Source organism: Anser anser, assembly GCF_964211835.1.
Source record: "Anser anser genome assembly, chromosome: 8".
NCBI classification, from domain to species: Eukaryota; Metazoa; Chordata; class Aves; order Anseriformes; family Anatidae; genus Anser; species Anser anser.
This window is the reverse complement of record NC_139728.1, coordinates 15,802,694-15,827,171: the sequence shown is the minus strand read 5'-3', so window position 1 is coordinate 15,827,171 and position 24,478 is coordinate 15,802,694. Positions and strand designations below refer to the sequence as shown.

The 24,478-nt window shown below is 43.9% G+C and overlaps 1 protein-coding gene across 3 annotated transcripts in view; it reads left to right on the top strand.

Moving 5' to 3' along the window:
- RGL1 (ral guanine nucleotide dissociation stimulator like 1) overlaps nt 1-23,788 on the top strand; it is an 81,858-nt gene extending 58,070 nt beyond the window's left edge. For 2 of the 3 annotated variants that reach the window (XM_083847070.1, XM_083847072.1), the window contains 11 exons: nt 2,063-2,166; nt 3,326-3,410; nt 5,827-5,916; nt 11,718-11,804; nt 12,976-13,008; nt 14,511-14,632; nt 15,555-15,644; nt 17,636-17,822; nt 19,622-19,876; nt 21,022-21,136; nt 21,737-23,788. In XM_083847070.1, the coding sequence (XP_083703196.1) occupies nt 2,063-2,166; nt 3,326-3,410; nt 5,827-5,916; nt 11,718-11,804; nt 12,976-13,008; nt 14,511-14,632; nt 15,555-15,644; nt 17,636-17,822; nt 19,622-19,876; nt 21,022-21,136; nt 21,737-21,924 (1,356 nt within the window). In that variant the 3' untranslated portion in view covers nt 21,925-23,788. The remainder of the gene's footprint in view (nt 1-2,062; nt 2,167-3,325; nt 3,411-5,826; nt 5,917-11,717; nt 11,805-12,975; nt 13,009-14,510; nt 14,633-15,554; nt 15,645-17,635; nt 17,823-19,621; nt 19,877-21,021; nt 21,137-21,736) is intronic. The other variant, XM_083847071.1, reaches the window with a different exon arrangement.
- Nucleotides 23,789-24,478: the final 690 nt, after the last annotated feature.

Here is a 24,478-nt window from a genome sequence, read left to right as displayed (position 1 = left end):
GAATAGCTACTTGCAGATATACTTAGCTGCCCAATTCTGAAGAAGGTTGCTTGCTTTGTGCATGCAAATGAGTGTTTTGAATAGTTAGTAGCCCAAATTAGAAAATAATCCACTCATTAAAGTGCAGTTATTCACTGACAACTGACTGTAACTTAGCAGCATGGAGTTCTACATTACTTATCTGTGACTTCTGGACTGAGTTTCTTAGATTACAAGGAAAATTGAATAAACTGCTAGCTCTCCCCGTTCCACCTACCTCTAAGGTTCCTGAGCAGAAGCAGCCAATTTTATGCACACAATATTTTCTTTAAAAATAAAAAGTAAAAATCATTAATATCGTGTTATGCTTAACTTTTAAACTCAAGTTCTTTTTGAGCACTGTGTAGGATTCTTTCTGGTTTTCCCCTTGTGAAAGACGCAGCATGAAACAAAGTTGTTCAAAGCAGTTTAAAAAAAACATATATATGAGTGGAAGTATGGTGGAGTTTAGCAGTGAGTTAAAACATTGAGAACACGAAGTCCAATATTGAATTCCTAATGAGGTTTTAATTATACATGCATTTTAAGTCACAGTGGATCGAACTTGGAGCCTTTAGTCCAAACTCCTGTCATACTTTAAAAAAAAAAAAAAAAAAAAGAATTTGTCTCTGAATCCATTATTCTCCCCAGCCTGAATTTCAAGTTGAACATGAAGAAAGAAGGGTCTCCTTCTTGCATGTGTCTGTCACCCAGCAAGAAGAACTGTTATGTGGCTTTTTTGGCTCCAGACCATGCAAGAACAGCTTTCAGGTCTTGGGTGTCCTGCCACATGCTCTTTAAGTTGGTCTTTATCTAGCCTAACTGCAAACCTGCTTCAAGTAAAGTCTGCCTAGTCAGTCATCTTCTAAGCCGTATTTTGTTAAATGTAACCTCGTAAGTTGCACAGAGTTTTAAAAATATATATGTATTAAGTAAATATATGAGAGTAAAAATACTTCCCTTAGTTGTTCTGTCAATTTTAATGCGACTCATGAGCAGAGTTACTGGTATATTAAGGTCTGACTTCAGTTTATATAAAGTTTGCTCTACATTTTTTCAGTCCTGTGCAGAAATCACTCTAAAAGGAATAAATTATGTCTATTTTCACTGTAAGGACACTTGACATAATTAGTCTTATTAGTGCAAATAATCAGGCCCGTAAAAATTTGCAAAATCAGAACTGTAGTTTGAATACAGTCATTTACGTGCAGCAGGCAAGTCAGCATGTGTTTTGTCTGCTTAATTTGCATGTACAGACACCTGTTTGTGAGAGCTTATATTTGCAAGAGTTGTCTTACATCTGTGGCACCCATGCTGTGGTTCATGAACCACCAATGGATTTGCAGGAGTCCCTTGAAGAGTCACAGGCCAGACTTTCCCCCTCCTTGCTTCCATCTGTTTTAATGGGAAGCTGTGCTCTTCTTTTGGAGGACGAGGTTTTTCTGTGTCTTTTTCCACAGGAACTTTTGCCATAGAGAAGCTCTATAAGAAATGTCTATGAACCAATCTCTGTCAGGATTTGAAACTCTGGAAAAACTTGGAAGGTTTTCTCTTTAACAAGGTGCACATACTTGAATAACAGGTTATTCCTTTGCATGTCTTTTTTTTTTTTAATTGACATTTAGATGATTGAAGGTTTATATTTTAAATGCAACAAACAAAGAGGCAAAGCTTGTTTTTTCTCCCTAAAGGGTAAAAGGGATTGGTAATTATAAAGGGCTTTTTGAGAAGTGTAACATTTGTGCTCTTTAGCCTGGCTTCATGGGCTCATTTCAACTTTTATTTTTTATAGAACTGGAACCCATAACACTGCAACATCACCACAAATATGTGAAAGTGAGGAAAACAAGAAATAAGTGTCAAAGCCCATAAAGTGTTCAGTGAATGGAAGGGGGGTGATATTTTTGATGCTCAGTATTTGTGCAGCTGCCTGCTTTGGAGTAAGAATATGTAGGAAGCATGACACTGGTCAAACAGAAAAGCACTAACCTAGCCATAATACTGATTTTTAACGCTCCTGTACTTCTAACCACTCCTTTCACAGGAATGTAGGATCCTGAAGAATTTTTCCTCCTTGAGGGCCATCGTTTCAGCACTGCAGTCCAACTCCATCTATCGGCTAAAGAAGACCTGGGCGTCTGTTCCAAAGTAAGCCTCCCCCTCTCCCCTTGCTCCTGTGGCTAGCCCCAGACAAAGACAAAAAGTTCAGGGCTCTTTCTTTTCATCATGTTCTTCTCAGTCTTCCCACTCTCCTTCGTGAACATCTGTTCTCCTTCAGAAGAACCTGTCATTCTTGTGAGGCTCAGAACCCTTTTTTGGGTCTGAATGCTGTGAGCTCCTCTTTGATATTGAGAGAACAGCCTGCCTTCAGGGACAGTGGCGTATAGCCACTTTATAGCATATTGGATCTTCCACAGCCTATTTTGAAAAATATGGGACTAGCTGCTTTCCCAGCTCATGCACACTGCTCTCAGGTCAGCAGAACGGCACCACGATAGCTGCCTGTTGTTTTCTCTGCCATGAAGTTGGAGGAGGTGCAGGTTCCTACAACCTCTCTCCTTATCCTGAGATTTCCTTAAAATATATCCCCAAACTACAAAATTCAGATCTGTATTTAAAATAATATTTCTTACAGTGGAATGCCTTTTGGTGCAATTGGAGTATTTACAGCATGCTACCGGAAATCTCTGTGTAGGAAAGATGTTGTTCTGCTTATTCTGTTGGGAAGAATAGATTTCTCTCCTTTTTCTTCAATAAACAAAGAAAACTGTCACCCTGCCATGAAGTGTGCTTCTGCATTTCCCCGAAAGAGAGCTGTTTTTTTTCCTTCCACTGGATGTTCAAAATGTTCCACTGAAATGTTCAAAATAGTGCTGTCTTGAGTTTGTAGTGCTGGGCAATAGAAAGGGACTTACATAGTAAATTCGTATAGCTCTACTGAGGGCATGAAGCAAGGCGAAAATGAAGTATTTGGAATACAGATCTCAGCTAGTATTCTGTTCCTTTGTGTATCTATTTATCCACTTTCTTACAAGAATTTTGTATCTTAGCGTGATTGAAAATCCTGCTCAGAGTTTGAGTACCTATAGGTTTTATGACACTGTCAAATAGAGCTCAGGCTTTACTGAGAGCACCAGGTCTCAGAAAGGTTCCTAGGAGATGCGCAGCATCTCCTTGAATGCATCATGGTGTTGTTATCTTTTACACGCTTTGCTGTTACCAGTTCATGAAGAAAAAGAGCTGCACAGTAATATGGTCTGATTTAAAATACTAATAATCTGAATGATTCAACTCTTTTCCTGTACAGGGACAGGATGCTGATGTTCGAAGAGCTGTCTGATATCTTCTCAGATCATGACAATTATTTGACAAGTAGGGAGCTGCTAATGAAGGTGAGAATTAGCTTGAGTTGCAAGGTTTGTAATCGCAAAGCTCAAGTTAGCCACTTTTCCAGCCAGCTGCCAAAGCTCATCTATTCCTAAGCTACTGTATGCAGTGCTTCAGGGAAGATTGGTCTGTAGCTTGTAAGTTTGGGGTTTTCTGCTTGGATGAGAAGTGATTTCATTGTCCCTGAAATAATGCTATACCAGCATTAGCCTGTTGAACTTGGATACCCACAAACAGCAGGCTGCAGCTGCACAGATCCTGTATTGATTTGTTCACAATAAAATGGGTCAGGACTGTCATCACTCTTGGAGCCCCCCAGATTGAATGTCAAGCTGCTGTGGTTCAGTGGTGGGTCATGCTCCCTTGGGCACAGAAATGTCTAGCTCAAGGACAGCTGTGTGTGCCGCGTTGTACCTGTGGATAGCACCAGAGCCACAACCAGAGTTAACAGGTGCTGCACAGTGTAATTTTATTGAGATGAGCTACAAATTAGCATGTTGGCTTTGTAGTGCTCTGTACAGAGAGACGAGCTGCTAGCTTATGCACCCTCTGAGCAGTTCTGGAAAGGCTCAAGTCTGCACTGATGAGTAGAAAGCAGCTCCAAACAACTCAACTGGGTTGCACCACTGTAGTGCCTTTTACTTCACTGGAACAACACCACTGAGGAATTATACTAAGATGTTTATCCAACTATCCCGTACCTTTCTTGGAACTAGAAAACAGGGCTGGGAATCTCGAAGGAACAGGCTTCCTGCTCTGTGTGTGGCCAGATGGCCAACAAAGCAGGCTCTGTCTGAAACAGTGTGACTTGTATGCTACCCAGGGCAAACCCCAACAAGCTCAGGAGCTTGAAAGGGGTGAGAAATAATAGCAAGGAAAGGTTATATTATCTGGAAACTAGGGAATGTGTCAGTGGCAAAGTTTTCTTTTTACATAAAAAATTTCTGTAAACAAGTTAACTGGTTTACTTTTTGGCAGTTCTGTCCAGTCTATTTGGCATTTGTACTTTACCCCGTTGCCTTGATATCTGAAACACTGTATTTTGCTCAGGAATGGTGAGTGAGCGCATTCAAACCTGTCAGTCTGTTGTTTATCATCCACTTATGATCGACCTGTAGCTCAATTTTAGAAATGTGTGTTTGGAACAGCTTATAGAACTAAATATTAAAAAGAGAGAATAACAGCCCAATCCAAGCCCAGACCTTCTGACTCCCACCAAATCATTCTCTTCAGCTGCTGTAAGTAGATTTGCCAAACATTTTGAAAGCAGAGGAGGAAAATTCCAAGGAATTAGCTCGCACCCCTCTCCTAGTTCTCATCTTGGACCAATTTATAATGATTGGAGGATTAATGTCCACTGTATCCTTAAAGTCTTTGTTTTGTTTCACTATAAATAGTCTCTGCAGGGAAGCTGTATTTGATCTTGCCTACCCAACCTGCAAATAAAAGTGCAGAGCAGACAAAGCGCCATATGAAATGGGTTGTCCGGCACAGAGGGAGAGCTCTGTTCTCCCCAAACAACGTCTCTGCTGCGAGCTGCAGCTGCTTCTGGGCCTGCCTGCCATTTGCTGCTGCTAGGGAATCTCATTTACCTGTCAGTATCTTCAGGACATTGATATTCCTTCTTCATTTGCTTCTGTTTTTCAGCCGAGGAAGGAAAGGCAGAGTTTAATTGATCTGTTCATTAACTGTGACTGAGAGAAGTAAGCGTAATGAGAGGCTCTTTACAAGTGCAGGCTGTTGTTTTTTGCAAGCTTAAAAAGACATTGATGATTCATGCCACATCTATCTGGCCACTGGAAAAAATAACAGTAACTCGCAGCATCCCATATGGATCCAGGGAAATAAAGGGTACAGATCTATTGTGAAATAGCTCATCCATTCATAGGAATTGTGGAGATCAAAACCTATTACTTCAATTTCCTGCATGTTTTTGGATTAGTCAATAAGCCACAGAGGTTAGTTGCTGGATCTCTGTGTTGCGGCATAAGAAAAACAACAAAGCATTACGTAAGATAGAGATGTTTACTTGTAGCAGTCCTGATTAGGAAATTAAACAGAAATCTTGAGCTTGAGTGTCAGGATGGAGTTCAGAGAAGCATCTGGACACCTGAAGTATACCTAAGCTTCTCTGATTTAAACTCTTAGGAGATTTGCAATAGCATTTAGATTTGGTCAGAGTAGAAGTATTTTGCAGAAAAGTTCCCCTATGGTCATCCTGTGGGATTTTTCCAAAATTCCCAAGCAGTGCTTGAGACACAGAAAATCATCACGTGCACATATACACACATTTACTTGCATAGCAAATAGTTTTGCTAATCTAGCTTGCCTGGTTAAATGCATTTCCAATTATTTTACACAAATGCAGTTGCCAGCTTACCACTTTGCTCCTCCATTAATTGCCTTTTACTTCCCTTACAGGAAGGAACATCCAAATTTGCAAATCTGGACAGCAGTGTGAAAGAAAATCAGAAAAGAACTCAGAGGCGACTTCAACTTCAAAAAGATATGGTGCGTCTGGTGTCCTTTTCCTCCCCTTTCTGAACTGGTAATGTGATTAACCCTAGAATTGGTGATATGAGAGAAGCAAAATCTAGGTAGATATGAAAGAAACAAAAATCTAGATATATGAGAAGCAAAATCTGGAAAGGTATTTAAGAAAGCGAGTGAGCAATAGGTAATGCTCTTGAATATGCCTTCTGTTGTGCAAAGCAATTGCTAAAACATCAGTACTGTTGATTAACTGATACTAAGCAAGTGAACTGAAAAGTTTAGACTGAAAAGGCAGTCAAAATGTTTGTCCCTGTAGATATATGCCCAAAGCTGTATTTCCCTTATGCCATGGATCACAGTAAGCAAGTAATACGTACTGTGTCGTGTGTGTGAGGTGTGAGCAGGTGGGCGACCTGCTCAGCCTGGTGGCAGAGCTCAAGGAGGAGGTGGAGAGGTTGAGGGCCATCAGGGAGTGCGAGTGGGAGATAGGCAGGTGGAGCAACTCCCTGCAAGGCTTGAAGGAGAGGTAGCAGAGTGAGACACCCCAGACAGTGGTGGACCCCCTGACCTGTCAAGCAGAGGGAGGGGACCTAGGAGATGAGGAAGAATGGAAACAGGTCCCTGCTCGACGTTGCAGGCAACCCCCCTCCCTACCGGCCCTGCCTTCCCAGGTGCCCTTCCACAACAGGTTTGAGGCCCTGGAGTTTGAGAGATGGGTGGGTGAGGATGAGGTGAAAAGTTTACCCTGGAGGATGCCTAGGGTGAGGAAGTTGACTCCACGCCTCAGGACTGCCTCCACTAAGAAAGAAAGAAGGGTGATCACTGTAAGCGACTCTCTTCTTAAGGGAACGGAGGGCCCTATTTGTCGACCTGACCCTACCCGTAGGGAAGTCTGCTGCCTCCCTGGGGCCAGGGTCAGGGACATTGCCAGAAAGCTTCCCAACCTGGTTCGCCCCTCTGACTACTATACTCTTTTGATAGTCCAGGCTGGCAGAGATGATATTGAAGAGAGAAGCCTGAAGGCTATCAAACGGGACTTTAGGGGACTGGGGCGATTAGTAGATGGAGCAGGAGGCACAGGTCGTGCTTTCCTCCATCCCTACAGTGGCAGGGAAGGGTACAGAGAGGACCTGGAAAGCCCATCTGATAAACACGTGGCTCAGAGGCTGGTGCCAACACAGAAATTTTGTTTTTTTTGACCACGGGGTGCTTTACTCGGCACCTGGCCTGCTAACTGCAGATGGGTCCCACCTGTCTCTAAGGGGAAAATGGATGCTAGTGCAGGAGCTGGCGGGGCTCATTGAGAGGGCTTTAAACTAGGTAGGAAGGGGGACAGGGAGAGAATAAGGCTTGTTAGAGGTGTGCCAAGGGGAACAATGTCAGGGTCTGGGGAGCAGGCAATGGCCCAGCTGAAGTGCATCTACACTAATGCACGCAGCATGGGCAACAAACAGGAGGAGCTGGAAGCCACCATGCAGCAGGCTAGCTATGACTTGGTTGCCATCACTGAAACGTGGTGGGACCACTCCCATGACTGGAGTGCTGCAATGACTGGCTATAGGCTCTTCAGAAAGGACAGGCAACACAGAAGGGGTGGTGGTGTGGCTCTCTATATTGGAGAGTGTTTTGATGTTGTGGAACTCGAGACTGAGTCTGGGAATGATAAGGTTGAGTCTCTATGGGTTAGGATTGGCGGGAAGGCCAACAAGGCAGCCATCCTGGTGGGGGTCTGTTACAGACTGCCAAACCAGGATGAGGAGACTGGTGGGGAATTCTACAGGCAGCTGGCAAAAGTTGTGAAATCATCGGCTCTTGTCCTCATGGGGGACTTCAACTTCCCAGACATATCCTGGAAATGCAGTACAGCTCAGAGGAAGCAGTCTAGGAGGTTTCTGGAGAGCATGGAAGATAGTTCCCTGATGCAGCTGGTTATTGAGTCTACCAGGGGAGGTGCCCCGCTGGACCTTCTGTTCACAAACAGAGAAGGACTGGTGGGAGATGTGGTGGTCAGGAGCTGTCTTGGGCAGAGCGACCACGAAATGGTAGAGTTCTCTATTCTTGGTGAAGTCAGGAAGGGGATCAGTAAAACCGCTGTCTTGGACTTCTGGAGGGCTGACTTTGAGCTGTTCAGAACACTGGTTGGCAGAGTCCCTTGGGAGGAGGTTCTGAAGGGCAGAGTAGTCCAGGAAGGCTGGGCACTCCTCAAGAAGGAAATCTTAATGGCTCAGGAGCGGTCTGTCCCCATGTGCCCAAAGATGGGCTGGCGTGGAAGAAGATGGGCCTGGCTGAACAGAGAGTTGTGGCTAGAGTTTAGGAAAAAAAAAAGAGGGTTTATGATCTTTGGAAAAGAGGGCAGGCCACTCAAAAGGATTATAAGGATATTGTAAGGATGTGCAGGGACAAAATTAGAAAGGCCAAAGCTCATCTGGAGCTCCGTCTGGCTACTGCTGTTAAAGACAACAGAAAAAGTTCTCATAAATACATTAACACAAAAAGGAGGACTAAGGAGAATCTCCATCCTTTACTGGATGCAGGGGGAAACTTAGTGACGAGAGATGAGGAAAAGGCTGAGGTGCTTAATGCCTTCTTTGCCTCAGTCTCTAGCGGCAAGATGAGTTGTTCTCTGGATACCCAGTACCCTGAGCTGGTGGAAGGGGATGGGGAGCAGGATGTGGCCCTCACAATCCACAAGGAAATGGCTGACGACCTGCTACAGCACTTGGATGTGCGCAAGTCGATGGGGCCGGATGGGATCCACCTGAGGGTACTGAGAGAACTGGTGGAGGAGCTGGCCAAGCCACTTTCCATCATTTATCAGCAGTCCTGGCTATCAGGGGAGGTCCCAGTCGACTGGCGGCTAGCAAATGTGACGCCCATCTACAAGAAGGGTCGGAGGGTAGACCCGGGGAACTATAGGCCTGTCAGTTTGACCTCAGTGCCAGGGAAGCTCATGGAGCAGATTATCTTGAGTGTCATCAGGCGGCACTTGCAGGGCAACCAGGTGATCAGGCCCAGTCAGCATGGGTTTATGAAAGGCAGGTCCTGCTTGACGAACCTAAGGATCTATGACCAAGTGACGCGCTTGGTGGATGAGGGAAAGGCTGTGGATGTGGTCTACCTTGATTTCAGTAATGCGTTTGACACCGTTTCCCACAGCATTCTCCTCAGGAAACTGGCTGCTCATGGCTTGGACTGGTGTATGCTTCTTTGGGTTAGAAACTGGCTGGATAGCTGGGCCCAAAGAGTCGTGGTGAATGGAGTGAAATCCAGTTGGGGGCCGGTCACTAGTGGAGTCCCCTAGTGCTCAGTACTAGGGCCAGTTCTCTTTAACATCTTTATCAATGACCTGGATGAGGGAATCGAGTGCACCCTCAGTAAGTTTGCAGACGACACCAAGTTAGGTGCGTGTGTCGATCTGCTCGGGGGCAGGAAGGCTCTGCAGGAGGATCTGGATAGGCTGGACCCATGGGCTGAGGCCAACTGTATGAAGTTCAACAAGGCCAAGTGCCGGGTCCTGCACCTGGGGCACAACAACCCCAAGCAGAGCTACAGGCTGGGAGATGAGTGGTCGGAAAGCTGCCTGGCAGAGAAGGACCTGGGAGTATTGGTGGATAGTCGGCTGAATATGAGCCAGCAGTGTGCCCAGGTGGCCAAGAAGGCCAACAGCATCCTGGCTTGCACAAGGAACAGTGTGGCCAGCAGGGCTAGGGAAGTGATTGTCCCCCTTTACTCAGCTCTGGTGAGGCCGCACCTCGAGTACTGTGTTTGGTTTTGGGCCCCTCGCTACAAGAAGGACATCGAGGTGCTGGAGCGAGTCCAGAGAAGTGCAACGAAGCTGGTGAGGGGTCTGGAGAACAAGTCTTACAAGGAGCGGCTGAGGGAGCTGGGATTGTTCAGCCTGGAGAAGAGGAGGCTCAGGAGCGACCTTATCGCACTCTACAGGTACCTTAAAGGAGGCTGTAGCGAGGTGGGGGTTGGTCTGTTCTCCCACGTGCCTGGTGACAGGACTGGGGAGAATGGGCTAAAGTTGCACCAGGGGAGGTTTAGGTTGGATATTAGGAAGAACTTCTTTACCGAAAGGGTTGTTAGGCATTGGAATGGGCTGCCCAGGGAGGTGGTTGAGTCACCATCCCTGGAGGTCTTAAAAGACATTTAGATTTAGAGTTTGGTGATATGGTTTAGTGGAGGACTTGTTAGTGTTAGGTCAGAGGTTGGACTAGGTGATCTTGGAGGTCTCTTCCAACCTAGATGATTCTGTGATTCTGTGATATATACATAAGTGTGTGTGTGTGTATATGTATATGTATAGGCCACCTCACACATGCAAACATCTGGATGTATAAACAATTACAGAACTGCATTGGTGGTACACTGCTGCGTCCAGCACACGCTGCGTGGCCTGTGCCATGCTGCCAAGCTGTGCCAGCTGCGGGTTGCAGTGCAACCCAGCTCTCCTTTTACTCCAGTAGTGCCTGCCTGGTATTGAAGTGCTGAAGGAAATGGCTGTGCAAAGCATCAGCAGGTCCAGTGTGTTCAGTAATCTCATACTGAGAAAACTCCAAAATTTCAGGATTTGTTGGATGTATGTGGGCACCACGGTATGTTCCCTGGCACCAAGCTTCTCCTGTTCCCTGACAGGGGATAAACGGGTGCTACTCCTGTCCCGCCTGCATTTGTTTCACATCCAAACCAGCTGGTCAGGATGGATGCTGAGCCAAGGGTTGGCTTAGTTTCAGGTTGCCCTGAGATTTACTAACCTTGTCATATAAAAGAGTAACAAATGATTGATGAATATAAACATGTACTCATCACTTTCAACTGTCTTGTTTCTCTCCTACAAGCCTATCAACTACTCCTGTTATCCTTCAGAGAGTAACGGGGGAAAGCTACAGTTTTCATTTAGTAGAAGATGTAATGTAAATAATGGGATCCTTGCGATAAAGAGAATCAGCTCTGGCTAGAGCAGAAGTCTTGTTTACTTTTAAACAGACTCATGAAGCTTCTGACATGATAGTTTGAAAATTATATGGACTTTTAAAGAGATTGCTTTGTAAAATCTGGTTTCCAGTCTGCTGGTGAAAATGGCTTTTGTCTCAAAGTTGGCAAAGATTTTAAAGGACAGGGAAGAGAAATCCGGGATAGGGAGGCAAAACTGCTGAATATGATTTTTTATTTGTCTTTTAGTTTGACTGGAAAAAATACAGATTCTTTTGGATGGTAGAAACAGGCATTCCCTTCACAAGTGTAGAAACAGCCTGAACTGTACAACTGGTAGCAGACTAGAAAGTTAAAATGTGAATGCTAAGTAATTAAAATGCAGGGAATAGCAGGGGAAGAAGTTCATTTTTCTTGGACAAAAAAAAAAATCTGTGACTCCATGTGACTGGACTGTCATATGCTAAAGCAACATCATTAAAAACCCACTGGATGAAGCAAAAAGAGAAACCCTACACACAAGCTAGCCAGGACCATTCCCCATCCCTCTCTCTTGTAGCAGGTAACTGAGGAACGCTTCCACCAGTGCTCAATGCTCCTTCCACAAGCCAGGTTTCCTCGTGATCATTAAAAATCAATGTATGGTGACAATATTGCAATAGAAAGGCACTAATGAGAGCATCCTGCTTCTCATTAGGATTTCATTTAAATTCTAGGTTTGATACCAAGGGAATTACAATGAAAGAAAACTTCATTTATAAGACCACTGTTTTGTTAAACAAACTACTTTAATTAATTAATTTATTTTTTTTATACAGTAATATTCTGGCATTCTAATTATTACCATTTCTCAGTCAATCCAACATTGCTCTGATCATTTCCAGGGAGTAATGCAAGGCACAGTGCCGTACCTGGGTACCTTTCTCACTGATCTCACCATGCTGGACACAGCCCTTCAGGACTATATTGAGGTATTTTGAGGCAATTTTTTGAATCCTAACTATTCTCCCTGCCTGCTTGGCACTGACTGCATGTATTTGTGTATCTTCTACGGTGTTGTCTGCATGTGTTCCTGTATCTTTTACTGTGTTCTTGTGTGGTTCTCAAAACTGGAAGAATCTGGTTCCAAAAAGAGGAGGGAATATGCATTTTTATTAGCACCAAGAACCTTGCGTGAATTTAAGAATGCCATTTAATTCAACAGACAAGCTCAGCATTGCATTTTGTCTTATCATCTTAGGTTAGAAAATTTGAAGAAAGAAAGAAAGTGGCATTCCATTATTCTATTTTATTTTTCTAAAACAAGGTTTTAGGTGTAAAAATGTCTGTGAAGAATTGGTAAAGCACACAGAATCACAAATCTGATGCTTCAGAGGGATCGCTGAAGCGCTTCAGTATTTACTCAGATGTATTTGAGCCCTAAAGTGGTTAAAGACTTTTCTTTTCTCATTTCTCTTTAGCTGAACAAGCAGGGGGACACCAACTGAGCACAGGAAGGGAAAAAGGATTGCGAGGGAGTCTGGTCATTTAACAGAGGATTTAACTGAGGATGGGGCCAATTTTCAAGTGTTTGTTTCAAAGGTTTTTAGACACCTTTGAAAATTGGGCCCCAATTAATGCAGATACTTGAGGAGCCGTGTTGCAGGCACTCAGCCTTCATTGGGCTGGTAGTTATGAAAGGAATGAGCAAATACACTTCAGTCTGAGCTGGTAACTGTTGATGATTTGTTTGTTTGCAGTTTGTTTTGCAGAACTGCAGTAAGGCAGGCCTGAGTAGAGTTGCTATATATCCATTTTCTTTTTGGCAATTTCCCATTTGTCCGTGCTTTGTGTTGAGCCGGTGTTCCTCAAGCCCACTGGAACACTGCTAAACTTACAGTATAGGCAAAAGCCCAGTTTGTTTCTTGCATGCATTTTAGGCACGAGGACAGATATTGTTTGGAGACTCATATATATATATATATATATATATATATATGAGTGCTGTGGCTTTTACCTGATTGGGAAACAGGTATTTTTAGAAGGTCCTTGCTCAGGGCAGGTCTGTGCTTTATGTTAGTGTAGCTACTTCATCCTGTTTGTGATTAAATTCAACCGAGCACGTGCTCTTCTACTCTGATCCTTTCTCTTTGCTTCCAACAGGGTGGCCTGATTAATTTTGAGAAGAGACGAAGGGTAAGTTGAATGTTCTGTGATTTTTAGTTTACTGATGCCCTCATCTAGAGAATTCTTTTGGTGAGGCCTGTTATCTTTGCTCAGGTGTATACAACAGCTACTAATTTTAATGGAAGTTACTTGTATGTGAGGAAAGAATAGATCCCTGAAATGCTGTGAGCCCACACCGAGCTGTGACAGGTGGTGCAGAAAGAGAACCTTGTTTTCAGATGTGTACAGTACAAGGAAGAAGAGCTGCAGGCCACTTCCATGGTTTTAGATCTGGGGCATACACATTCCCTCAGTTTGATGTTCATTTCATGGGATTATGTTCTACGTGTATGCCTGCGCCCTATGTGTCACAAATGAATCAGACCTGGTAGCACGAGACCTTTGCTTTTCAGAAAATACAGTTTGTAAACATCTTCTATTTACTGCAATAAACTGTTTTGTAGGTAAAAGGCTGCAGAGAGTGAACTAGGTACATGGGACTGGGAAATGCATGGTATTAGTCTTTTCTTTCAGCCTGATCCCTGTTGGTCAGAGAGAAGTAATGCTATGTAGGAGTAGAGGTACTAGGGTCACATCTGTCTGAATAAAGTTGTGCCAAATCTCCGTTCTGGGGCCTGAAAGCAGACTTGGATTTGGCTACGATGGAGTTATTTCCTTCCTTAAAGGATTCCCAGATGTTTAGACCACTTCTTGGACTTGTCTTTTACGTATAACGGCACAGCTCAGGATATCAGTGGTGCGATACATGAGCTTCTCTTTGGTCATCAGTTCAGCTTCGTTCAAACCAGCAGCAAAGCTGCCCTCTGAACCATGCTGAGTGCTCAGCTCCATTGCTGTATCCTGATCCTATAAACCCCTCTGACATGAGAAGTTTTTAAGAATTATTTTGGCAAAGTGTGTGTACAAATGGAGTTATGTAAGAGTGATACATTCCATTCACACACATCAAGGGTAGCATTTTATCTTTACCTGGTGCAAGTGTGAGCGCTCAAGTTCAAAGCCAAGGACTTGACTTTCATCACAGGCACCCTAATTGTTACCCCTGCTCCCTGGCTGAGAACCACCCAAGTACAGAGCTCTTCTCTCAGCCCTGGTCCAGCCAGTGCAGGGCTGAGATGAGCAGGTGGGGTAATTTGAAGAACTTGTGACCTGTGCTACCCTTGCTCCTGGAGGACAAACTGCAGTGCTGCTGTTTGGCCGATTTGCGCTGATGCTGCACTTGGGTTAGTACTTGGGAAAAGGTCTGTGGTGAAGTATGATTCCATGTATTTGTCTTCTAATTTGTGTGTCTTTGATAAAATGTTCATATTTCAATGCATGTTAAGGATGCTGGGAAAAAAAAAGGCAGACTTCATTGTTTGTAAACTGATTGTTGAAATAGTTACTCAACTGAAACTGAACCTGGTCATACTAAGTTTCTCCTGGATCTTGTTGTTGCATGTGTTTAGTATATGAATGAGTCTGTTTTTATCTTGTTTTCTAAATAGCATTCTTGTTTGTTTATTTCTTAGGAATTTGAAGTAATTGCCCAAATTAAGCTCTTGCAATCTGCATGTAACAGTTATTGCATGACACCAGACCAAAAATTCATACAGTGGTTCAGGAGACAGCAGCTTTTAACCGAGGAGGAGAGGTAAGGTTCCCAATCCAGCTGGCGAAGCAGGCTTTTCTTACCCCATGTCCACCTGGATGAGTTACGTCAGCTTTTAGATATCCTCATACAGGAACTTAAATATACTGCTGCTCCCAGATGATAGTGGAAATATGGAAATACATCTGCTTGCTGCTAAACAGTTGTAGAAAACCTGTCCAACACTTAGCAGGGTTTAGTTTTGAGATTGGAAATGTGGTTTCTGTCTTTGAAATATGAGTCTGTTGTGTCTGGCCTGTCTGTACTCCCAGACGCACACTCAGAAGGTGATCCCAAGGGATGTCGAGATGCAGTCCCCAAGCGCTGGGCTGGCGGATGCAGATAGCAGGTAGCCACGGCAACACAGACCTCACTGAGCACTCACCACAGACATGGATAATGGATCCTGGGCGTTTGGGCTCGCTTTTGCAGCCCTGTTGAGTTCTGTGCTATTGTACACACTGCTAGACGAACCTAATACAACTTACTTACAGCATTTTAATACCTCCATCAAATATTTGAATACCATGCCGCTGCACTGTCTTAGAGAATAAGCACAGTCTTATGCATACTGTATTGTACTAAGAGTTGTGGTCAAAAACCAGGTCAGCTTGTCCTAGATTCATGTTAAATATTTGTTTGTTTGTAAGTTTTGGGTTTTTTTTGTTTTTTTTTTTTTTAATAAAATGATGAGCGTCACTCAAAAAAAGTAGATTTTTAGTTTTTAAAACTATTTTAACAGATTGAAATAGCCCCTTTACTGTGGTAAAATGTGGACAGAGCTATGTTCCTCTTTGAGGGGTTGCAGCCTTCTGTGAAGTGGAAATAACTGAAGACTTCTCAAATTTCTTGAATATTGCTACTTTGATATACATAACTAATGGTATTAGCTGTAAAAATTAACCCAGTGGCCTCTGTTCTGCAGCTACAGCCTTTCATGCGAGATTGAAGCAGCTGTTGACACCAGCACCACGTCACCAAAACCTCGGAAAAGCATGGTGAAGAGGCTCAGCCTGTGAGTATGACTGGGCTAGTGGCCTCTGGTGGGTTAATACAAACCAGAATAAATTAAGCAAGCAGTACTCATTTCACCAGCTGAAAAACCTGGTCACTGCATTACTTTAAGGAGACACCATCAACTATAAACTCATAGTTCTGTCTGAAGTTGTCCTTTTCTATTGCTATAACTAATCATAAGGCTTATTAATGATGAAAGAGATTAGAAACAAATAAGCCTTTTTAAAGTGTCAAAAGAAGGAACAGTTTTAATGGTGGATTATAAATTCAGTATCTGTTGTGTAATAACTTCTCTGAATGCAGTAGCAAAACAGAGTTAATGAGAATGAAGTTTGGCCTATCATTAGTCGAATTTACTACACACATGCAAAAACTTCTTGCAGGATTTTAATGTGATAATTAAGGTTGGCAAAAAGGCATTGATAATAGAAACAATCAGCCTAACTGCCTTCAGGTTAGAGAAGGAAATAATCATAGGGCCATGGTCCAATTTAGTCTAATACCTTAAAGATTCAGACAGGAGGTGGGTGAAGAACAGGGGCATGCAGCTAAGCAGACACAGGAAACAACGGACTAGCAGGAATTTAGGGAAAGCTACAGGCAATGAAAGCAGAGATCAAGAGCTAAAGGAAAAATATCTTAAAGGTGAGAATTTTGAACCTGTTGTGAGAGGAGATATAAAGAGACTCCCATGTATCAGTGGCATCATCAAAATGAGGAAGAAAATGAATTTAAGAGCACTTGGTTCTTGTACCTGGCTTCCTCATAAGAACGAGCAGCCATTCATTTCAGAGCAGCACTACTGCAGGTTAGGCTCTGAAAGAAAAAAAGCTTTTTCGATCAAGAGTTTTGTGTTCTGATCTGCAAAACAGTAAAAATGAAACGTGGGCAGCTGTTTGGAAAGTGTTTTGTTTAGTCCATGCAAGTTGGTTGTGATAAAGACCATGAGCTTTGAAAGCAGTGCCTCAACTCTCAGTGGCCTTGCACAAGTCTCTCTTTTGGTGCATGCCTAAATCGTGTGTAACAATCATCCCTGCTGATTAGGCTCTCATTTCTGACTGTGTTTCAGGGCTCTAGTATTTTAATTTACCGTACTATCAACTTTGTTTGCACTGTGCAGTCTTTGTTTAAAGAACTGTTTCATCTGCAGTCTGAATGTATTTTGCAAATAAATAGTGCAGAAAAGACTGACATAATTTATCCTGGAACTACCAAGTGACACCACTCTAAAGTGTTTTAAATAATTAACTGCTTGCTGACATAATATCCAAGTCACCTTGTTTCTCTACCTTATATATTATACAAACTTGTTTCCTTTGACACTCCTTTAAAATTACTTGACGTGCATTTAGAAATGAGTTTCGGAGAGGGCGAGCCTGTAATTTACACTTTCTTGTGATCTCCTCATTGTGTACATGTCCGTTTAGACAGAGAGAAACTGGTATCTGTGGCACCTTAATTGAGTGAAAAAAATTTGCAGCAGAGATGAACCTGCCTTTTGAAGACCTTTCTCCAGTATATGGCCTACATTACCTGTCACATGCTTTTTCAGTTACTTGCAGCATTGAGTATGTCTGGAGCTGACCTGTGTCAGAGGACCAGGGCTGTGACAGCAGCATGCACAAGTCGGTAAGGCAGAGCGAGCTGCCAAGCCTCTTAACTAGGTTTGTAAATGGACGATTTACAATCAATCATTTTCTGGCAAGCGAGTCCAAAATTTAAAAAGACTGAAAAGAAGCCTCACTTACGATATTAAGGCATTAGCTCTGATTTTGGTCTTGCAGCTGGAACTTATGGTCAAGAAAGTATTGTGTTAAACAAACTCTCTTGACAAACCATATAAACAATGTAGAGGAAATGAAAACAATAGGCCACTCAAGACAGAAAAACAAAATGGTACAAAAGATTGTGAACCAAAGGACAGCTTTGTTCAGCCCAGCTCCGTTCCACTTTTACTCACTGACTGTTATGCTTTGTTTTCTATTCTAGACTGTTCCTAGGATCCGAGGTGATCACCAATAGTACGCCCACCAAAGAGCAACCCAAATCTACTCCAAGTGGGAGCTCTGGTGAAAGCATGGACTCGGTCAGTGTTTCGTCATGCGAGTCTAATCACTCGGAGTCTGAGGAAGTTTGCATCACACCCATAGACACTCCTGATGAGCCTCAGAAAAAGGTACAGTCTGGCACTCATTGCTGGCATACATTACACCAAGACAGCCTGTCCATACTGCGGGCAGGAACTAGATGTTTTCCCAGGCCTGTTAGTCCTGACTAGAGTGCTGCTTTTAGTGGAATGGAGAGAGTCTAAAAATAAATGTGTAAAAATGGAAGCAGTCCAGTCAGTTTTTGCATGATCCCTTTTCTGTTGCCAGGATACAAGGCAGACTACAGTTTTCCTTCCCTAAAACCATATTTTTGTGTGGTTCCTGATGATGTTTTTTTGTTTTAGATGAGGCCCTGGAAGAGCATGAGGTTAATTTTTCTCTTAGACCCCCACCACAGTGTTTGAGAGGGATGGGGGCAGACTAGCAGCATTTCTACCTTGGAGCCCACAGGAATTGGGGTGAGGAGCCTCAGCATCACGCTTGCAGATGGCAGCACTTTTCGCCAGCACACAGCAGTGTGACGTTAGCAGTGGTAGGGACAGGAGGCTTTATAAGCTCAAACAAAAACAAAGGAAACACGAGCTGGGATCATCTGAATATGAGTTAAGAGCAGCAGCTGCTCATTTTCTCCTAGGATAGCTTAAGTGTGACGAGTTGCACTGTGGCTATCAGCCTGCTGCCACATTCATCATGCTGAAGCGGTTGTATCTGGGTAAGCCCACATGATTTTAGCAGCTGTGTACTCCCTGAGGAAAGCCTGCCTGCAGTACAGATCTGCCTGCGCTCTGGCAAAGGTGGTGTCTCCAGGTGGGGAGCTGGTGTGTGTCAGCAGCAGCCCTGTAACCCTGTAACCCTGGGGCAGCAGCGCAGCTGCGCTTGGCCATGTGATTGGCAGAGAGGTCACAGCTCACCAGCCTTTTTATTGTTGTTTTTTTTTAGCGGGGGGAGGTTGGCAGAGCCCCACACCCTGCACACTGGCAGCCAGGACATCCCCCAGCAACACGCGTGTAACGATGAAGCTGTGTGTCCATGCTGACAGCAGCTGGGCCAGGCGTGCTCCATTTTATAAATTATAAAGGTAAATTATAAAGGCAGGAAAACAGCAGACAGGATCTGATGGGGGTGATCCACAACAAGGTCTCTCCTACCAGCAGATACTTCCTTTTTTGTACTAAAATGCTTTGAAGACTGTTTTAGGGATGTTTTGGTTAAGAGTGGTATATTGGGTTTTAGCTGATGGATATTTTAAATTAAATTGCACTTACTGTTCTTAAACCAAATGGAAGATGAGGTTCCAGACATTGGCATACATCTAAACTATTCAAACAGTTTAGCTGATGAGTTGTTATGGTGGATTTGATGATCAAGTTGGAGAGGCACCATCCTGTCAGCAGGTTTTGAGCAAGGCAGATGAAGGGAAAGGTAGTGGTGGGGGGGACAGGGAGGTGGGACAGTGTTTCATACCAGTTTTGAGTCCAGTTCCCCATGTAAAGGCTGGGACTCGCTGCAAAGCAGCGGTGGCAGGGCACTCTGCTCTTCCCACATCTGTCCCCAGCTGGGAGCCCACAACTTCATTTCAGTCGTTGTTTCTGCTGCCACCTCCTGGCCTGCTCTTCCTGAGAGCGGTGGGAGAGCAAGCAGCACACAGTGCGTCCAGTACACAGACCTGGAAGCAAGTTTGCATTAAAACAGTGAAATTAATCAAGTTAATTTTTTGGAAGTGTTGAATACCCCTGCCAGCCTGGACAAAGTGCAGATCACTGAGGTTTCGTACGCACCTCCTGCTTTCTCAGCTTCTTCCTCCAGAATGACGCCCTGCACACACAATGTCAAGTTTCTGTGTTTTTTCTTTCTTTCTGTTGTACAGCTCTCAGAATCCTCCTCTTCCTGTTCCTCCATCCACTCCATGGACACATCTTCCTCAGGGGTGTCATCTTTAACCAACGTAATTTCATCCCCTCCCTTCTTGTCCTCCAACCCCAAGATCCACAAGCGCTCTATCTCCGTGACATCCATTACCTCAACAGTACTGCCTCCTGTTTACAACCAGCAGAACGAAGACACGTGCATCATCCGAATCAGTGTAGAAGACAACAACGGCAATATGTACAAGAGCATCATGGTGAGCAGTGTGAAACAGCAAACTACTCTTATCACGCATTAAGTTTTTCATTCTGGGTGACTGCTAAAACACAAAGTGTTTTTTTTTAGTTTTGAAAACACCGGTTTGCTGAACCAACTAATCAGAACTGGCTTGAAAGTAAAATTGACAAATGTTAAAATTCAAAATATATGGAGCATGGTACAAACAAGAGGTTTGAATATAATAGAGTATCGTGGCACTTTCTAATCTTTAAATTAGGACTCTTCCTGGCCCAGGATGCCCCTCTGCCCCTATTGACTGACACCCTCACTACTCCCTGCTGTGAGAGGGAGGCAGTGCTGCCTGCAGCTGTGAGGAGCAGCTGAAAGGCTGCAGCTGTGGGCACACAATGCACCAGCTCCCACCTTGCCCTTGATGTGGTTCCACGGATGGACACTGCCAGGGCCGGGCCAAGAGCAGGGAGAGTGCAGGGCCTGGGGTGACATGACTTGCCCACTGCTGATCTCACCAGACAGAGATTCAGCTGCTGAGCAAATTCTCTTGTGTCCCTCAGGCCTTTGGGGAAAAAAAAAAAAAACACTTTTTTTCCCACATTCAGCTATTATTTCACAATTTTAATGGTCTGACCTCTCCAAATGACAAAGAGCAGTTCCCCGGGGGCCTGACACATTCTGCCACCAAGAGCCAAATCTTCCCTTTTTGGAGCAAGCCTTGTGTCTGCTCTGGACACAATGCACCTCCACAGCAGACAGCACACTAAGTTACAAGGCCAAAATTCTTTGCAGAATGTCAAAGAAGGTATTTAGCACATGACACTCCAGATTAATTGATGTCTGCAAACAACAAATGGGACAGTTATTTATGTGGAAGTTTATGGCTAATAAGAAAAAAATCTCTCAGAGTGGTTGCTCAGAGGAGCAGACACTGTGATTTAGTGCTGTGCCTGCTAGTACGGTATCTGTTGTCTTGAATTAGAAAAAACACCACCACCAAATGTCCCACATATCACATCTCCTTCATTACTGATCCATTGTAATTTCTCAGTTCCCTAAAATCTTTTGCAAGACCAAGTGGGCTACAAAAAGACAGGCCTTTACTAATCATTAAATTGTTATATAATAAGTGAGTAAGCAGAATTTCTCATTACAAATCTATCTTTCCAGCTAACTAGCCAAGACAAAACTCCTGCTGTCATCCAGAGAGCTATGTCGAAGCACAACCTGGAAGCTGATGCAGCTGAGGAGTACGAGCTTGTACAGGTCATCTCCGAGGATAAAGGTAGGGAAGCGGAACTCTGATGCTGCTTGAAAAGTTGTGCTTCATTTTGAAGCAAGGGGTAAAATGTGAAGCAACCGTGGAAATGCCACAGCCATGTTGCTATAGCTGCCAGTGAGAATAACCCCCTAGATAACTGATGCGTGGGGGTGGTTTCGCACAGCCCGTGTCAGCGCACCACTTGCTACAGGCAGGCCCCTGTGTGTGTGTGCGGCGGTGGCAGAGTGACCTACTGAAGCGCAGCTGCTCGCGCTCCCTGAGCAGCGTGGCCAAAGGGGCTGCTGGCAGTCAGGGCAGGCCCAGATCCCTGCTGCGCTGTCAGGCCATGCAGACAGGTAGTTTTTGGCACAGCCTCCTCTGGGAGTGGCTGCCAGGGCCTCTGCCCAGCTGGACTTGGTCTGGCCTCTGTCTCTTGTCCTCTCTAACTCTTCACCTGCTTTTTTTGTGGCACAGCTGAAGAGGGGCAGCAGAATAAGGAGGGGGGCAGCACTGCCCCAGCTGTCTGGGTGCGCATCTACTCACCGGCTTCCCTTTCTTCCCTGCCTTTCCTTCTGCAGTTTGCAATGCCACAAATTCACACTCGCTCTTGTCCCTTTTTTGCAGAGCTGGTGATACCAGACAGCGCCAACGTGTTCTATGCCATGAACAGCCAGGTGAACTTCGATTTCATCCTGCGGAAAAAAGCTTCAGTTGATGAGCAGGTGAAAATGAGGAGTCGGTCAAGCCTGACCCTCCCCAGAACTGCCAAACGGGGGTGCTGGAGTAACAGGAACAGCAAAATTACGCTCTGAGGGGGAGCAAGGCCACACTGAGGCGAACTGAATGAGGACTGTACCTTTGCTACCATCCAGTATTACAGAATTGCAGCAGATGAATGTGTCAGTATTCAACTTTGAAAATATTTGCGACAAATGCAAAGTGAGCATTTGGCAGACCTACAGCCAGAGATGTGTCTCCTCCCCTGGAGCTGGACAGACATGGATTTCTGAGACAGTCTGGACTAAGATTTTTGTTTTGTTTTGCACATTAGCCTAGGAAGGTGAGAGCCCCATTTAGAGGGGAAAACAGGACTGCAACATTTGTCTTCAGAACACCACATACGCCTAACTTTTCTTGTGAAAAAAACATTTTTGTTGTGCCAGTATTACACAGAACAAGAACGCCTACATTTATTTTTGTAAAACTGGAGAAGAAAAGCCACAATGCAGTTCTGCCAGAACCAAGCAGGAGGTCCCAGCCAGCCTCCAGCTGCCGGAGGGGAGCACTGGTGTGCGGAATGTGTGGGTGATCTGGGTGCCACTAGCCACTGCTGCCTCCGGAGGCATTTGCATTCATGAAAAAGCAATGTGGGTATGTCCCCAAAATACTCATCTCTGGAGAAGGAAGAAGTAACTGCAAGTGCGCATATTGCTGTCACACTGCTGGCACCCTTCTTTTTTGCACTTGTTCAAAGCCAGAAAATTACCCCCCCCCCCCCCCAAAGAACATTAAGAGAACGGACCGCACTTGCTTTCAGATGAATGTCAGGATTTGTTAATGAACAAGGCAACAAACACTACTTGTAGGGATTTTGGGCTTGTCTTAATGCCACTACGGTGCGGTTCTCCTTTTGCTTTGCTAACCCATTCAACAGAAACCGATGCCTTTTGCATGTACTCTGAAATGACTGATGTACCTCTTTGTAATGTGCAATCACTCTTCAGGAACAAAATTTTGCCTGCATTAATCCAAGTTTCATTCCATGAGAGGCAACTACAAACCCTTTATTTTAAAAGTGGCTATTGAGAGGAAATAGCCAGGTTTTTAGCATTACCAACCAAACAGAGATTTTATATAGTTGTAGCATTATTATGCATAATCTCCAGCCACCTCTCTTGCTCTTTATACACATCTATTAAATGAATTTCCTGACATGGTACATTCTTTCAGCTGGAATAAAGAATTTAAGCATCTGCTCTCTGTGAAACGTTAAGTAACATCTTTCTAGAGTCTCTTCCCAGAACACAGGCTTCCTTGAAAGGACAGAGGTTTGATTTTAAAAAGCCATAAATGAGACAATGGATTGTAAACAGCCCTTACAGAACAGGCTGTCTTTGAGATACATTAGTATGAGTTAAAATAAACTCAAATACTGAATTTTACACATGCCTGAGGCTTTTTTTCCACCAGTTCTGTAGCTGCCATTTTCAAAACTGGGCTCAGATTACTTTAAGAATCAGTGGTAAACTCATGATACAAGCAGCAGTGGGTTGTGCTGTGTTCTGCACTACACAAAGATGTGACTACACGACTGTGACCTCTAGTCACAAGCAGCACCGTACAGGTCATAGCCTGAGTAGTTCAAAAACTCAAACTATTTCTGGTGAGAGGGTGAAGATGTTGAGTTTACAACTGAGCCTTAACCTTTGCCCAGAGTTAGCACAAGTTTACAAAAGAAGTTGTTTTCTTCGCATTATTGTATAAGCGTGCATTGATGTCTGTACCGTATCCTTTGTAAATTACAGCATTGCTAACTCTGAGGTTGTGTGCCCATATTAAGCTGAAAGTGATTTTTAAATGACAGCCCCCGCCAAAAAAAAAGGTTATATATTTTTTAAAGAAAATTAACTGCTTATCTGTAATCTTTATACAGTAAGTATATAAACATTTTTTCACTAATAGTTGTCTGACGTTAATCTACTTTCTTCTCTTAGATTTTATGACTTGTGCTGGTTTTTTTAATTTTTTTTTTTTTCACGTTTTACACACCACCTTCTGTCACATCTTCAACATCATCACATTTATTGTTTTAACTGTTCTCAGCTTCTTCCAGCTCCCACAACCCATCTGCCACTCACAGCCCTGGGAAGAGAGGGTTTCAGCTTATTCTTACCTTTAGCTGTAACTTTTTAGCTACAATCTTCCTTCAGCATTGTTCCACTCTTTGACATCCCCCTAAGTAGCAGTTCTATATTGTTTGTGACCACCACCAGAATCACAGCAGTGCTTTAAAAAAAACCAACACCTTACCATGACAGCTTCTGAGCCACCGTTCTCCCACCTGCGTTGCCCATTGAGTGGCAGCAGCTGCACATGAGCCCTCCATAGTCACACTGCAGGAACGCAAGGAACTTGCTGAGGGCTAAAGGTAAATGTCAGCAAAGCAAAAGCCATCCCAGCACATCCATCACAAACACACCAATCTGCTGCTTTCTATGGAATATTTTATACTGTTTCCTGAGCTTTCTGTTTAATGTTTCTGTTGCAGCTAACTGGGGAACACCGACTATGCACAAATTTTACTTTTTCATTACCGCATTCTCTTTTGGGTCACTGAATGATTTCTGCAGCAAGTTAATACCAAAA